At 44.7% G+C, this 16,895-nt stretch overlaps 1 protein-coding gene across 5 annotated transcripts in view; it reads left to right on the top strand.

The window, feature by feature from the left end:
- NDUFA10 (NADH:ubiquinone oxidoreductase subunit A10) overlaps positions 1-16,895 on the top strand; it is a 153,451-nt gene that overhangs the window by 30,328 nt on the left and 106,228 nt on the right. For 3 of the 5 annotated variants that reach the window (XM_074010667.1, XM_065526373.2, XM_005574808.3), the window contains exon 9: positions 4,147-4,255. In XM_074010667.1, the coding sequence (XP_073866768.1) occupies positions 4,147-4,255 (109 nt within the window). Of the gene's footprint in view, positions 1-4,146; positions 4,256-12,219; positions 12,633-13,355; positions 13,618-16,895 lie in introns of those variants that run through there. The other 2 variants (XM_065526374.1, XM_005574807.4) reach the window with 2 other exon arrangements.

The raw sequence follows: 16,895 nt of genomic DNA, 5'->3' as shown, positions 1-16,895 counted from the left end.
AATCTCATGGCACACTGGTCTGACAGCAGGCAGAGCTCAGGCAGTAATGCGAGCGAGGGAAATCGGCTATAAATACAGATGAGGCTTCGCTGGCTTGCTCACTCAGCTGCCGCTCACCTCCTGCTGCGTGGCCAGGTTCCTTACAGGCAGAGGTTTGTGGCCCGGAGGTTGGGGATGGGACCCCGCTGAACCGTGTTCTGCTGTTACGTCTGAAATCTCATAGTTAACAGTAGATGTCAACACAGCGTCTAGAAGGTGTTTCGGAAATAATTTGTCCCACAGCACTCCTGTGGGGCGGGACTCCCTCATTTTACAAGGAGGAGACCACAGCTCGGAGAGCTCGAGCCTGCCAAGGTTGCATGACTGTGTGTGGGACGTCTGACCTCTCGGGCTGCATGCTCTCTGCATCCTCTGTGCAGTCCTGTGCCCTGGGCCGCCTTGCCTTCCCTCCTGCCGTCTGGTCAGGCTTGAATCCTGGTGGAAGCTTCGACTCTTCCGTCACCCATAATCCTAGCTTGAAGCCTCCTTTTTCCCTGCTGACCCCCTTATCCTAATCCTCCCCTAAGTCACACCCTGCAGGTCAGTGTGCCACTTTCAGTGATTTCTCTCCCATGCCTCTAACACTTCTGCTCCCCTTGGGGTGTAATCCCCTGGTTCTTGGTCTCTGTTCCTCTGCCTCTTTATTTCTTCATCCCACTCCCACCAGGTTTATTTTTTTAAAAAGTCACAGTGACCCCGTTTTCTCTTTACTTGAATCTTTGCGTGGCCTATCTTCGTTTAGTTATAGATCCGAATTTCCTTTCCCAGAATTAATTCGGAATCCCAGTCTGCCCTGGTTCTGCGTCTTCCACCGGGATACCAGGTAATCTCCCAGGCTTTTCTTCCACCACCACCTGCCCAGTAATTACCTAGAAATCCTAGCGGTCTTTAAAGCTTGGCCGTAATCACCGTGTTTTCTCCCTGACACCTTCCCTTAACTCTTGTAGACTGTTACTTATATGAATGTATATGGTATCCTTGTTTGTTAGTATTAGCTACTGCTGGGCATCATATGACATCTCACAAACTTACCGAGACAAGGGCTTTGTCTGACTTGACCTCTCTGTGGTAACAGTGTCATTTTCTAAACACGGTGTGAAATGTGTGTTGATTCGATTCTGCACCGTTTGTGTAGTTATTTAGTTATGCACTTATCAGAGCATAGAGAAGGATCCTGTAATTCCCCCGTAGTGTATCAATTACAGCATTCAGTTGATTTCATCTAGCTCACTATGAATGGTTTTGTCCTTTTTTCTCCTGATATTTTGCCTTTCTTCCTCCCCAAAAATGTTTCGTAAGTTTACAATATCAATTGTGTTTATTTTCATTTGAGTACCATTTGTCAATTGAGGGACTCAAGTGATAATTATGACCAATTTTCTAACATAATTATTGTAAACATGCCATTTACCAGTGACATTCATTTTATCCAGAACCTGACCAAATTATTGGTTTAGAACATTTCTGCACCATCTCAGTTACGTGTTGCCAGTGTCTAATTATGTGTATGTGTATAGCTATGCTTGTGCTGAGAGGCAGTAATTGTATTTTTCAGTCTTATTCATATCCACATCCCTAACTGACTGGCGCCTGCCTGGGCTGGTTTCGGTCCAGTCAGGACCTCCGACGACACGTCAGGCCTCCAGCTGTGCGGGCTCCTCGCAGACCATCACTGCCTCTCCAGAGCCCAGAGCTTCACACCCACCCTCTTTTGCTTGATTGCTAAGAATTTTACATGACTGCTGGAGCACATCTTTTTAACATGAAATTTCAGTGCTACAGAAACTGTAGCATGTGAGTTTGGTATCAGAAGTACAGTGTTTCAGATAGAACTTTGCAATTCAGGAGAAACTGAAAAATAGGGTTTCGAAATGTTATAGGACAAAGTGCTGACATTCTGTTAATTGTGAAACAGCTTGAGTCATAAAACACAATTTACAATTTTATTCCTTTTTGCGTCTTCCTGCCTTACTCTTTTGTTTTAAAATATGTGACAGAACACCTCATATCGTAACCAAGCTCTAGTATATTTTATCTTCTTATTTAGACACTGACTTATGATATTAAAAGGATACGTTATCCTCAATCAGTTTTGAATTCTTCATAATGAAGCTAAGTGCTTTGTGAAGAGAATATTTTCTTTCACTGCCTTTTGCTTCCTGAGTCATAAAATGATTCCTTGTGTCTTTATTAAATCTAGAAGTTTACTGGAGATATACCATAGACTCTTTCTAGTAGTCGTCATTAAGCTCATAGCAATAAATTGAAAGGGTAGTTTGGTTAGGTATAAATAAATTGTAGAATCATTGCAGCAGATTCTTTTTTTAATCTTCAAAAATAGTTGGAAGCGTACTTGTTAAAAGATTTTCTGGGGCTACATGTAATGTTGCCAAACTAAGCATAGATGGCGCTGTTGCTTTCTCTACTACACATGCTCCAGGCCACTGATTGCTTTCATATTTTCTAGCATTTTCTTAGGTTTTTCAAACTGTAAAGAAAACCATGTCACCTCCCTGCATTGATATTTGTTAACATTTAAAATATGAACTTCATTTTTAATTGGAATTTCTTATTGTGAGATCACTTCAAAAGTTATCCTTATATTTGAGTTAACAGTAAGAAGATACGTAGTTGTAGATTATTGACACATGCATGGAAGCGTTTAGATAGAATGCAAAAGGAAAGCTAGCAGCAGTTTCCTCTGGAGAGGGAACTTGTAGTCTTACAATTAATGCAGTCTTACAAAATATGGCATCTTTATGCCCTTCACACGCTTTCTGTTTTGCTTGCTTTTTAAAAAAAAATATTTGAATATCTTTTGGCAAGTAAAACCAACTTAATAGTAAAACTAAGAAAATGATCTTATCTGTAAGTGTGTACATTACAGCCATGTGCCTACCCGTGTGGAAACGCACATAAATATGCTTAGGAAAGCAAACGATCGTTGGTATCCTGGCAGCAGTTTCTTGGGGGGGGGGGGGCGTTTACATTATTGGATCACCAACCATGTACGAGCGACACAGTTTTTACTAGGATGCTGCTGATGCTATACCTACCGTCCACTCATCTTCAGCTTGCCACAGATCCGCAGCTCTGTGGCTGTCTGTGAAAGCATGATTCATGGCTCCTGTGAGCCTTCGGTTCTGGTCAGGTTGTTCTGTTTGTGGGAGAGCCTACCTGGGTACCGTGGGGAATAGGCCTTGGGTTTACTTAGTGGACCTGGACTGTCTCACAAAGTCTGGCCGAGAGCCAGATACACTCACATAATTTCCATTTGAACCATTACAAATGAGAAACGTCTCCTGCTTTTATAACTCAGTAATGGGAATGTGGCTGTTGAAAATAATTATTTTCTTTGTTTTGAGCCCTTAAGAAAAGAGACTTTATTTTAATGTTTTTTTTTTTTCCCCCGAAAGCTCAAGAAATGCTTTTTATCTTTAAGTTTAGTGGTTATATTCGGACTATATTTAATTTAAAATAAGCAAATTGTAACAAAGTATAAATATTTTATCATTCAGCACAATGAAATGATAAAGCTAAGAGACTATCCTATGATTTGTGTATTTATTGGTGCCAAGAAAAGTGGAGAATTAAACCTTTTACAAGCCGTGGTACGACAGACCATCCTATGTCGGCCTCAGCGTACAGAACAGATCTGTAAGACACTGGCTGCAACTGCAGAGAGACTGAAGCTACTCACCGTTCCTGCCCCAAGATCCACTCATCTGGAAAATTGTTAATGGGGGCATGCTTTGTGTGTAGCGCTGTCATATAACCATTTGCTTCTAGCTTTTGATTCCTGCTATTCCTGTGTTTAAAGCATACTTTGTCTCCTTTTTCTATGTCTTTTTCTACGGCATCCGTTCCCAGAAGGTCATCATTTGTAGGTACTGAGGCTTTTAAAAGATGCTACCACAGGTTCTGAGAGTAATTTTAAAAAGCAGCTCCAGATCGACCACGTGGTCTTTGGGAGGAATATAGATTTTTTATATGGATGTTTAATATAGATTTTTTATATGGATGTTTAAAAAAAAATCAGACTTAAGCTGCTTTTATTGTATTTATTTTGATGGTTTGGTGTGATCCACATGTGTCTTATTTTTTTAGGGTTCAGGATAAGTTTGAGGTGCTGAATTACACAAGCATTCCTGTCTATCTCCCGGAAATCACCATTGGAGCTTATCAGTCTGATCGTGTCTTGCATCAATTCAGAGCGGTAAGACTGTGGAAATGGAGAAAGCTGGCTGGGGGTTGAGTCTGCAGCACCTGGGGACACTGTAGTCACTTCTCCAGAAAGGAGTTTTTGTTGTTGTTGTTGTTGTTGTGTTTTGTTTGTTTCAGTGAAGGAGCCTCTTTTTCGTTGAAATAATTCTCCCTTTTCCCCGTATTTCTGTATGGGAAGCTGGGGAAGTCCTCAGATGGCAGCCCCAGAGCAGAGATGTTCGTCATCAGGCATATTATCTTGATAGGGGAACACTCTGTTCATCAGCTATTATGTCACTTTCTTTACTGTCAGGCGTTACTTTTGGTCTTGTCTTACTCTGTCTGTAAATAATGAGGGTTCCATTCCTGCAGAAGGCCCTTAGGCCATATGGGAGGGCATAGGGAGGGCAGGCAGAGCTTGGGACAGACAGCGAGGGTGGAAGTTGGTAGGGGCAACTGTGTCATTGATCTTCTTATCCAATTGCCATACCTTCTTAGTGAGTTATTTGTTGTGGCAAGATTCCATTGGTTAGAGGCATGTGTAAGTTTTGTTGGGAACCGGCGGGTGAGTTGCAGCCTGCGCTGCGAATCCGATGTCAGTGGACTGGGAAGAACACGATCCTTATCTGTGGCAGTGGTGGCTGTGGTTTGTTATGGGTAAATGTGAAATAGTTGTATTAAATCAGAACTCCAGGCTATGCCTTCAACATGTAGATGAGTTGAAATCTAAATTTTTTTGCATTCCTCTGATTGTCCGAGTTGATACCAGCAAATTGCTGGAGAACCCACTGAAAGTCTGAGTAGATCCCCTTGCTTTCTTTCTTACTCGAGGTACTTGGCATTTTCTTTTAAGTAAATTTTTTGGATTGTTTTGGAAGTGGTTTTTTTTTTTTTTTTTTTTTTTTTTTTTGAGACGGAGTCTGGCTCTGTCGCCCAGGCTGGAGTGCAGTGGCCGGATCTCAGCTCACTGCAAGCTCCGCCTCCCGGGTTCACGCCATTCTCCTGGCTCAGCCTCCCGAGTAGCTGGGACTACAGGCGCCTGCCACCTCGCCCGGCTAGTTTTTTTTTTTTTTTGTATTTTAGTAGAGACGGGGTTTCACCGTGTTAGCCAGGATGGTCTCGATCTCCTGACCTCGTGATCCGCCCGTCTCGGCCTCCCAAAGTGCTGGGATTACAGGCTTGAGCCACCGCGCCCGGCCTGGAAGTGGTTTTATTCAGTGTGAGGATTTGGGGAAAACACATAAAACCGTAAACATATCTCTCAGAGGCACTGGCGGTTAATAATCTGTGCACACCTCCTTCTGTCCTTGTATACGTGTGAGTGCATGTGCCATTTCTCCCTCTTTGAGTGGGGCTCTGTGGATTTGCTTCCCTGGCATCATTGCTGTAACTGGTGCCTTGCTTGCTGCTCTTATGTAGGCCAGAAAACCCACACTTGGTGTTGGTTCCCCGTGTCTGCTTTTGTGCGTGGCCAGGTCCTGTTGAGTCTGTTTCACAAGTGGCTTCACTTCTTCCTGTTGACATCCAGGCTGCCATCATTCCCACCTGAGCTTGTACGGCAGCTTCCCCTCCGGTCTCCTTGGGTTTAGTCTCTGCCCTCAGTCCTTCTCCAGTAAGGCAGAAGCAGCCACGATCTCAGTGCAGCACCCACAATCTCAGTCCTGTGCCTGAAGTCCTTCCTCTCCTGTGGGAGGTGTGTTAAAGTCTGCCGCTCTGTAGATTTGTGCCTCCTTTCCGTTCTGTCTCCTTTCCGTTCTGTCAGATTTTGTTTCTTTTTTGTTTTAGGGCCGTGTTATTAGATGCATACAAATTTAGAATTGCATTGTTAGTAGAGTCACCCTTTTCATTATGATATTTTCCTCTTTACCTTTAGTGGTGGTTCTTATTGTAAAGTTTATTCAATATTTATGTAGCATCTGAAACTTTCTTTTGGTTAGTATATGCATGATGTAACTTTTTCTATGTCCTTTACTTTCAACCTTTCTATGTCTTTATATTCAATGTGGTTACCTTGTAATTTGCAGTTATTTAAAAAATTTGTATTAGTCTGAATATTTGAAATATTTATTCACATTTAATGCAATTACTGTTTGTAAATAGCTTATCTTACTGTTACATATTTTTTCTACCTGTTCTATGTATTTTTTTCTTTTCTGATTAAGTTTTTTTCTTTATTCCATTTACCCCCACCTATTTCCCTACCAGTTATCATTTTAATAGCTTTTTGTGACTAACCTGATAATTAAAATATTTATCTTTGGTTTAATGATGTTGAAGATCAATTAGCTTTCCAGTTCCAGAGCAGAATTACCCACTCTCGTGTTTTGCATGATCTCTGTCGTCTTAATTCTCCGTACGTGTTAGCCCCACAGACGTTTGCGACTGCTCTGAGCGGTGCTCGGCAGCTCTGCCTGTGCATTTGCCCCACGGCCACCCGCCCCTTCCCTGGGCGCTGCGCCTGTATGTAGCATCCTTGGTCTTCTGCCTGAAGAATTTTTTGCGAATAATAAATTCTCACACTTACTATTTAAAATGGTCTTTATTTGATCATCATTTTTACCTATTTTATTTATTTTTTTAAGTTTGGAATGTTCCAAACTTAAAAATTCCTCAATTGGAATGTTCCAAACTTAAAAAAAAAAAGAAAAGGAAAAATAACTTTTCCTGAATCATTTAAGGTAAATTATTAACATAATGCTCTGTTATCTTCAAACACCTGAATGTGACGGTTCGCAGAAGGTGGTGTCTGCATCAGGATCGTTTGAGCTGCTGTTGGGAATGCAAGTTCTCAGGTTTCAGTCCAGGCCTCCTGGATTAGACACACAGGGGATGGGGCCCAGAAATGTGTTTGAGTGAGTCCTCCTGTCAATATATAGTGCCCGGTTTGAGAATCATGGCTTGAATGTGTAATTCTCACAAACAAGAATGTTCTCCACAACCCCAGTACAGCTGTCAGAGTCAGGAAATGAGCGTCACGCGCTACTGCTGTCTGATCCACAGGCCCTCTTCATGAGCAGTCATTTATCCTAGCCGTGTTCTTCTGAGCAAGAATAGCCAATCCAGGGTGATGGCTTGCATTGAATGGTTTCCTCTGCTAGTCTCTGTGAATCTGGTTCAGTTCCTCAGGCTTTTCTTGGCATTCAAGACCTTGACATTTTTGAAGACTACAGAACGGTTACCTTGCTGAATATCCCTCAATTTGGTTTTGAGGGATATTTGGCATATGGTTCCCATTTGTCCCACCACTGTTTTTGTTACCTTTGTTACTTGTTAAGGTGGTGTCTTTGCTATAAAGTTATCTTTTACTCTTATTATTTAGGATTTTGAGGGGAAGTACTTTGAGAATATGTAAATGTCCTCTTCCTCATCAAACTTTCACTCAGTAGTTTTAGCATCCGTTGATTTTTCTTGGCTAAATTATTACTATGATGATTGTCAAATTATAATTTTCTGTTTCTGTCATTCTTTCTATATGACCAGGTAGTGTCCTGCTAGAAGCAAATATTTTCCCTTCTCCCCATTTATTTATTCACTGATCTCCATATATCACTATGGACTGGCAGATTCCTGTTTATTCAGATACATCTATACTTGTTTCTGTGTTTCTCTCTATTTGTTGAAAACCGTGAATACACACCAGTGTCTCCAGTTCCAGTGCAGCACAACAAGGTTCATTTTAGTGCTCTCCTCATCCATATCCTTCTCAGATGATGAGAAACCCGGCCCCCGTGATCTCAGTGTATTTACCTGCCGGAATTCCGCAGGGCGTAACTTAGTCTCCTGTCTCTGCTACTATGGCGTCCCTAATCCCTGCCACCCAGGCAGGTGCAGGTATTCTCCAGTCCTGCAGAACAGCTTTCCATTTGAACCTGAAGGAAGAAAGGCTGTCTTCATTCCTGCAGGTTGGTTTCATTGGGTATTGAGTTTTAAATTGCCGATATTTTCTTTCAGTGCTTCCAAACTTTGCTATTTTATACTTCTGGCTTTTGTGTTTCTAATGATAGTTCCTCTTCAGAAGATACTTCTTATTTCTTTGACAGCTTTTTTCTCCTTCTTTTTTAAAGAGATTTTTCTGACTTGGTTTCATGCATTTATACTCTCTGGGGTGTGTGTTGTGTGAGTAGGTGTGCATGTGCATCTGTGCTCACTTGGCCTGAGGTTCGTATCTATAACTCTTTGAGCCTTTGGCTGGTGTTCATTGTCTGTATCACTGTTTTTTTTTTTTTTGAGACAGAATCTCACTCTGTCACCCAGGCTGGAGTGCAGTGGTGCGATCTCAGCTCATTGCAACCTCTACCTTCCACGTTCAAGCGATTCTGCTGCCTCAGCCTCCTGACTACAGGCATGCGCCACTATGTCCAGCTAATTTTTTGTGTTTTTAGTAGAGACAAGTTTTCATCATGTTGGCCAGGCTAGTCTCAAACTCCTGACCTGAGGTGATCTGCCCGCCTCAGCCTCCCAAAGTGTGTCTGTATCGCTCTTGCCACATTTTCTGTCTGTCTTTACCTCCCACAGTGTGTCTGTATTCCTCTTGCCATGTTTTCTCTCTGCTCTTTCTGGTTCCAGTCGGTCATATGTTGGTCCTTTTCACCATGCACCATGTTCTTCATGCATCTGCTCCTTTCTGTATTTCTCATCCTGTTTTTTTGTTTTTGTTTTTGTTTTTTTGTTCTTGAGTGTGCATCAGCCTAGATGTGTTCTTCTTAACTGCCTTTCAAGTTACTAATCATCCTTTCAGCTCTTCCTAATCTGTTGTTAGAACTGTATTTCTTATATTTGAGTTTCGAATTTTCATCCTGGTTTGTTTTTGATTCTAGAGTTTTCATTCTTTTATAATTTCAAGTTTACTGCTGAAATTATTTTGTCATCTAATTTCTTAAACGTATTCATCACAAAGTTACACAGAATTATGTGATAATTGCAGTATCTGTGTCTTTTGTAGGTCTGTGTGAGTGGTCTGGTCCCTCACGTTTGGTTTGGGGTTGTTGAGTCTTGTTGTTTGGTGGCCTCATCATTGGTGTTTTGTTGTTTTCCAGTGGCAGTCATTTTTTGTGGAGACTTTGCCTGGAGTTGTCTCACTCTGGAGAGGATGTGCTTTACCATCTTCTGGCAGGCATGGAAGTCAGGGCAGGTCCCCTGAGAGCATTCAGGAAGCAAGCTGATGACACTGAGCTTCCGTTTTGTGGGGCCTGGGTGTTTCCAGCTTGCCCTTACTGAGAGGCCGTTTTTGCCGGGGTCCTTTCTTTTTGGTGGGTCCTGAACTGCATGTTTGGCCCCACAGTGCACTCCCGCTGCTGAGAGCTCTGCCGGACTTCTTAGCCCCTCAGCTCTGCTGGTGGGACCGGGGAGCACCTCAGGGAGGGGAACGATGCCACCTGTACAGCCCAGCTGTTTTTGTTTCTTCTCTGGACATTGGCATCCAGGGCCCTCCCTGCCCTGTTGCCTTTACAGCCTGATGTTGCCTTTGTAGAGTCCTTTTCTACATTGTCCCCTGTTCGGTTGTTCAGGAGGGGAGGGTTGGTCTGCATGACTAGTCCACCAGCTAGATGTGTTAGCCGTTTTAACCAGTTACATGGAGAGTTCACCTAGCAGTTTTTCATCACTGTGTTTTATGTGGTTTTGTCTGCTTTTCAGTTTGTGAGCATTGAAGAGAATCTAAGAGAATCTATGATATTGGGCTTGTGGTTTGAATTAAATGTTTAGAAATGTTAAAATTTTGAATCGTATTTACATGACTGGGGAAATCTGATTTTTAAATTTCTAAGCATTTAAAAAAATAAACGAATGTTTAGAACAGTTTTAGATTTACAGAAAAATCGTGAAGGTAATAGTGAGCTCTCATATCTCACATCCAGTTTCCATTTTATTAACTTCTGTTAGTGTGGTACATTTGTTATAATTAATGAATTAATAATACTTACTGGGTTTTTTGGTTTGTTTTTTGTTCTTTTTTTGGAAACCGAGGCTCACTCTGTTGCCCAGGCTGGAGTGCAGTGGCATGATCTTGATTCACTGCAATCTCCACCTCCCGGGTTTAAACGATTCTTGTGCCTCAGCCTCTCAAGTAGCTGGTATTATAGGCGCCTGCTACCGTGCCCAGCTAATTTTTGTATTTTTAGTAGAGATGGGGTTGCACCATCATGGCCAGGCTGGTCTCAAACTCCTGACCTCAAGTGATCTGTCCGCCTCGGCCTCCCAAGTGTTGGGATTACAGGTGCGAGCCATCACATTCGGCCCTTATTGTTAACAAAAGCCCACACTTTGAGTCATTCAGATTACCTTAGTTTTTCCCTAATATGCTTTTTCTGTTCCAATATCCCATCTAGAATATCACACGACATTGGATCCTCATGTCTCCTTAGGTACCTCTTGGCTGTAACATTTTCTTAGATTTTGTTTTTAATAAGGAGTGCTGGTGAGGTATTTTGTAGACTCTCCCTCAACTGAGGGTTGTCTGATGGTTTTCTAGCGATTAGACTGGGCTGTGTGTTTTGGGGAAGAATCTATAGAGATGAAGCATCAGGAGCGCTTGCTGTCAGTGCGACCTGGCACCCTGGCCCTGACCGTAGGCTCCTGGCTGAGGTCGTGCTTGCTGGGTCTCCACTGGAAGCTGCTCTTCCTCTTTCCAGAAAGCCTCATGCACACCACAGCCTTTATGTTCCTCTGTTGAGTAAGAATTGCCTGACTATTTAGAGAGTTTTGTTTAAGGAAATTCAGTTGCTTGATATTAAAAAATTATCAGTTGAATTTAAATAGTAATAAATAGTAATGACCATTTCTGTAAATTCATAAAATTCCTTTTGTCCATCAGAGACACCAGCAACAGTTCTCATTGCATTTCCTTCCGGAGACAGCATTGTGGGGATACCTGGAGGTGAATGAACAAAGCTCCTCTGGGTTTCACGTGCAGCTGTTTCAGATCTGGGAAGGTTTGTGGCTTCTCACAGAAGGCTCTCTGCACGGGTTGCAGAGCTGCTGTTTAGATTGGCTTCTCTGGGCACTAGGGAAGCCTCCCTCCCTTGGGGTAGTCCCCTCCCTCCTGAGCCTGTGCTCAGGGGGCCCCTCAGGGAGCTTCATTCTGACCTGAGTGACTTCGGTAGAGCCCTTAGCAGACAAGGAATGGAATACCGAAATGTCTTGTGTGAAGCCTTCTGTAAGTGTGTCTCCTTGCACACACCCCTGAGAGTGCAGGCCTTCCCCTGGAGCAGGAGGAGATGGAGGGTTTTTATTTCTAACAAAAGGCCCCACCCTGGCGAGAGTGGCTTCCTTTTATCTGGCCATCTGACAGACAGCTTGTGCTAGCAGCGATTTCCGTCAGATGCTGAGGGAAAAAAACAACTGTTGCACAAAAAACACATTAAAAATCAAACCCTAACTATAAAACCCATTTTCTCCAACTCTTTTCCTTCCTTTGGAAACAAATACTCGTGGTGTACTAGGAAGGGAAATGTTCATGAAAATGGAGTTTCTTTTGAATCATTTGTGTTTCAGGTTGCCTTCATCTCATTCCTGTCTAGTTCAGCTGAAGACAACAGGCATAGCTAGAAAAATGGAAAGTGTGTAGGAAGAGAGAGGGCCTGGAGACAGGAATGTGTGCAGGTGGAGGTGTGTCTGATCTCATCAGAACAGACAGAGAACATACCAGAGCCAGGAGCCTTCAGTCTCTGACACCTCAACTCGCAGAGGCCACCGGGCAAGGACAGCTGAAGTTGTTTTTAGTTGGGTCACAGTTAGAGGTTCTGAGGTTTAGCAAGAATTATTGTGAAGTTTGAATTGCTAACAAAATTAAATGCTGTTTTCCATAATTACACATTGGAAAAAGAAACCGTAAATACAATCAAGACAAGAATCAAGTTTTTTAGAAAAGGGTTCAGGTTTTGCTTTATGAAAATTGCAAAAGACAAGTAACTGAAGGAGAGTAAAGTCAGCCTTTGTCAGAGACGAGATAAACAGAATTGCCTCTTCCTCACCTTGCAGCTGGGGATCCCCTACCCGCAGTGGGCTGCGCAGAGTGAAAGAAAGGGTCCTGAAATGCTTCTCACCGGTCTTTGGAGGTGAGGAGACCTTCTTATCGGTCTTCAGGTACACGCGTCAGGTCACTGGTTTGCTGCAGGGGAGCAAACAGCATTCGAGGACATTCCACAGAGAACGTGTGAATATTACAGCAGAAGGTATTTGGCGGCCAGTTATTTCCGGGAGCAAGTGGAGGCCATGGATGCCTTTTCACGTCAGTGGTTCCTGGAAGCCCATTACCTTGGTAGGCAGTTTCTCGCTTTCTGGGAGCCTTTTTTTTTTAATCTTAAAAATACGTGTTTTAGCCAAATTCTGTCACCAACATGAGAATTTCTATAATCCCAATTAATGTTACAAAAATAATAAAATTACTAAAACTATGTCTTATACTTTCATGAGAAACTTAAAATATACTTGCACTGTGCTTCTATAAATAGGTGGTCTGTGTGTTGTAACACGCCCAGGACGTTGCATGCGTATTTTATGGTGGGTATTGTCCTTGTTGATACTTGGAGGTTAGGAGTTATTAGGTAGCACTTCTGATTCTTGGGAAAGGAGTAATGCTTTGACCTTTATTCTTTAGAGTAAGGATTATAGTCTTCGTTTTTCTTCCAGGATTTTCATGATTTTTCTGACTTTAGTGTTTTTGCAGTTTTGCAAGATGGGTCTACATTTGAATTTTTCTTTATGTGCTATTTGCGTCTTGTTGGTAGGGTCTTATTCCTTGCTGGTAATTCCCGCTTGCTTCTCTTTCTGTGGACATTGTAAACCTAGTTACTTTATGCTCTGTCTCTGGAGTGCTACTCTGGACACTGTTTGATCTTGTTCGTTGTTTCTTCTTCTCACCCATGGTGACTTCTTTTCTTCTCTGTGTTGGAGACTTTGGGTGCTGAGCTTCTGCCCCGTGGGGCTCCATCCGTGGGCATTTGGTGAGAGTGGGTCCCTCCGGAGTCAGGCTGCCGGATGAAGTATAGGATGCCAAGGTAAGCTTGAATTGAGAGCAGCTAGTATTTTAGTATAAGTATGTCCCAAGGATTTTACCCGGGTATCCTATATGATTCCCAGTCCTGGCAGCCTACTCCTGAAAGGACCCTTTGCTGCTGCCAGGCCGCAGATTCCTGAGGAGCAGGGAGGGATTGATGGCACCTTTGTTGCTTGTGGTATTCCAGGCCCTGGAAATAATGTGAATTTCCACCCTCGAACCTGTGTGGGGACAAGCTCTGGTTACGAATTCCCAATGGAGGGTGGTTTCACCACTGGGTGCCAGCTGGGGTCTCCTTGCTGTCAGGGGGCCTTCTCCCCGCATGGAGGGCGTGGCCCTTCAGGAGTCCCCTCACAGGGACGCCAGGCCGTGTCTTGTGGCTCTCCCCGCACGGAGGGCGTGGCCCTTCAGGAGTCCCCTCACAGGGACACCAGGCCGTGTCTTGTGGCTCTCAGCAGCTCTTAGGCGTCCCCAGGGCTCTGCGGCTTCAGCTCACCACTCTGGCTTTTCCACTTGCTCTTCATTCTCAGCCCCTTGTGATTTCTTGGGCAGCTCAGCAATACATGTAGAAGCATTTCCAGAGGTTTTTATATCAAGAGGTTTTTCAGCATATTAGGGCTGCTGTTTTGCTAGAAATGGAAGCCTCCCCTATTTTTCTTTATATTTGGAAACCCTGTTTTGGTGCTGGTTCTTTCTGTAGCCATTCTGTGGAGGGCCTGTCTGAATTAGAAAGTCTACATTTTATATACTCAATAGGTATTTACCCAGTGAACAATCCCCCAGAATGCAGGTTTGATTAAATCCCCAAACCCGAAGGCACAGAAGGGAAACCTGGCTGATCAAAGAATTCTTGCCTTTTAATTTAATCAGAGTTCTATCCTGGGGATAGAGTCAGGCATCTTGGGAGCGCTAAGGTAGTAGGAATGACAGTTTACCCCAATACCTGCTGCCAAGCCTGACATTTCAGACCCCCTGCCCGACAGTGTCATCTCAGTGTCCTACCACTTCTGCACTTAGCCCTGAGCAGATCTTTATCATGCCAGGCACTGTTGCAAGCATTGGGGCCACACCCGAGAGTGAAGCCAAGCCCTGCCCTCGTGGAGCTCACCTCCTAGTGGGCAGGGAGAGCAGATGATAGACAGACAGGTAACAGGGCGCCAGGGTCTTGGAGAAAGCACAGCCGAGGAGGCTGCCCTGGAGAGGGGTCTCAGGCACCTGACGCAGGGGACTGAGGGATGTGGGGGTGTAGGGGAGCAGGCGCTGCAGGGGAGTGAGGGATGTGGGGGTGTAGGGGCAGGCGCCCCCTGGAAGGTAGGAACAGGTGGACACGTTCTGGAGCTAGAGAAGAGCCCGTCATGGTGAGGTGTGATGCAGGTGGGGTGACCTTGAGCAGGGAGTGAGTTGAAAAGGCAACAGGCCAAGGTCAGCCGGGGTCCGCAGCTGCCGCGGGGACCTCAGTTCAGCTGTACTCCTGGTGAGGTGGTGGCGTTGGCATGCCGGAGAGTGGCAGCATCTGGGTTTCAGGTTCAAAGGGTTGCTCTGCTTGCCATCTTGAGTTTCAACTGTGGGGCAAAAGCAGAGGGCCAAGGCGGTCAGGGAGGATCCTGGTGGTGCAGGTGAGAGTGCTGGTGCCATGGGCTGGGGGCCCTGAGAGTAGGCATCATCTCTTTTCCCAAGAGCCCCGACTTACCAGAGGCATTGTCGCTCCTCCTTGCCCAGCCAAGTTGCTTCTTTGCTGTTTAGGTTTTCAGAATTAAGCAGACTGTTGCTGAAGGATTCCAGCAGAGGGAGTCAGGGAGGAGGTGCAGGGTGGGGAGCGGGCTCTGAGGGCCTGGTGGTGGCCTTTCCTCACCGGGCGGTGGAGCGCTGGGCCTCTGCCGTGTTGCCTCTCCTGCAGAGTTGTGTGTGTGACTGGAGGAAAGGGGTGGAGCGAGTTCCCCCAACTCTGGGGTCTTGCTATAAAGCGCATTAGAGACAGGTAGGGGCAGCTGGGTGGGGTGGGGCTCTAAGATAGGAATTTGCCATTTGTAACAACAGGACTTTGGTATAAAGGCTTTAGTTTGGGAATCCCAGGCATACTTCCTCATGGATCTTTTCCTGACCCTTATGTTTAATTTACTGATGGATGGATGAGCCCAGAAAGGATTACTCAGGAGAGCACTTCTCAGGGAGTGGTGTGATGCTGGGGAAGCTTGCCCACCCTGTGTCTGAGCAAATTTCTGAAATCTGTTTGGAGCTTATACATTGAAACAAAGCCGTTATTCTAACTTTCATATGAAAAGAGTTCCATGTCTTTTAAGACACTTTTTATTAGAGCTCAAATTCTTTTATAAGCAGAAACTCCTTTTTTAGGTTTCTAAAAAGCATACAAACAGTGGGAAGACAGAATTCTTCCCCACATCACCTACAGGTGGTTCGCCCACACCTATTTCAATAGACCTTATTTTAGCGACTCACCTTTATCAAATGGTTCCAAAGTGTTTCAGCCTAGATTTAACAGAACAGCAGCTCTTCCTTTTCAGACTCATAGTTTTCATAACATTTAATTAAATTTTGTAATTGCAGTGACAAGTACAACTGGCATCGCTGCTGGGAAACAGACCACTGACTCATACCACTTGGTGGGAGGGATAGAAGTGCCTGTGGTCCAGCGGGAGCAGATCCTGCCACTTGGTGTGCTGTATAAGCTGGCCTGTGAGTGGTCCAGTTAGGGTTGGTCCAGGGGAGCTTTCTGCTGAAAGGAGGAGGAGCTGGTGAAGAGGACTAAGCTTGTCAGAGTGTTAGGAGGCAGGCCAGACCGCATGGGCCCTGGGTACCAGCAGAGGAGCCTGTAGAGGGGCCTCAGTGTCTTTCAGAGGCTGCAGGAAGGTCAGGGGTGGTGAAGGCTGACCACGCCCAGGATACTGCGTTGATGACCAGGTCATAGGTGAACCTTGAGAAAAGTGTCAGGAGACTGGTGGGAATTAGAGATTCCATCTTCTATAGCTTGTTATTTTGTCTTGTTTTTAAGGGCTAAGGCATTCTCAGTGTGTTTATAGACAAAAGGGTAAGTGCTTGTGGAAAGAGAGAAAAAACGCAAGAGAGGAATGGGACCGTTGATGGAGCAGGGATCCCAGAGGCGGCGGCGGGGGGCCCCTCTCGGCTCATCAGAGATCCGAGTTCACCAAGCAGGCATGGCCAGGCCAGATCACCGCTCGTTTCATAGGACCCCAACCTAGTCTGCTGAGGGGAGGTGGAGGGATGGGTGAGGGCTCTTTCCTCCCACGGGGAGACACTCTCTGTTGGATTGGCCATGTGTGGAGTGGAGGCACAGAACCTATATCCAGGGTGCTGGGAGGGTAGGTGAGAAAGCCAGCTGACCCATGCTGGGTGGTTGACCAGGCCCAGTGACCATGTTGGCCATTGTCATTGAAGCATCTCATTCCTTGATTAAAATCCACTGGTGCTCTTCACATCACAGGGCCAGTTCCAGACAGTAGATTACAGCCATTTGATGTGTCACATTTATGTTCTCCTAGCGTGAAAGCAGCAGTTTGTGTGCCTAACATAATAAATATGCATGGTTGAACATCCTGGATGTGATGGCTCATGAGTCTTTCTGGAACAGATTGATCTTGGAGATGTCTTGACTGGCCTGTAAGGGGCACGCTCGTCCAGC

Source organism: Macaca fascicularis, chromosome 12 (assembly GCF_037993035.2).
Source record: "Macaca fascicularis isolate 582-1 chromosome 12, T2T-MFA8v1.1".
Lineage (NCBI taxonomy): Eukaryota > Metazoa > Chordata > Mammalia > Primates > Cercopithecidae > Macaca > Macaca fascicularis.
This window is presented reverse-complemented; position numbering and strand designations above follow the sequence as displayed.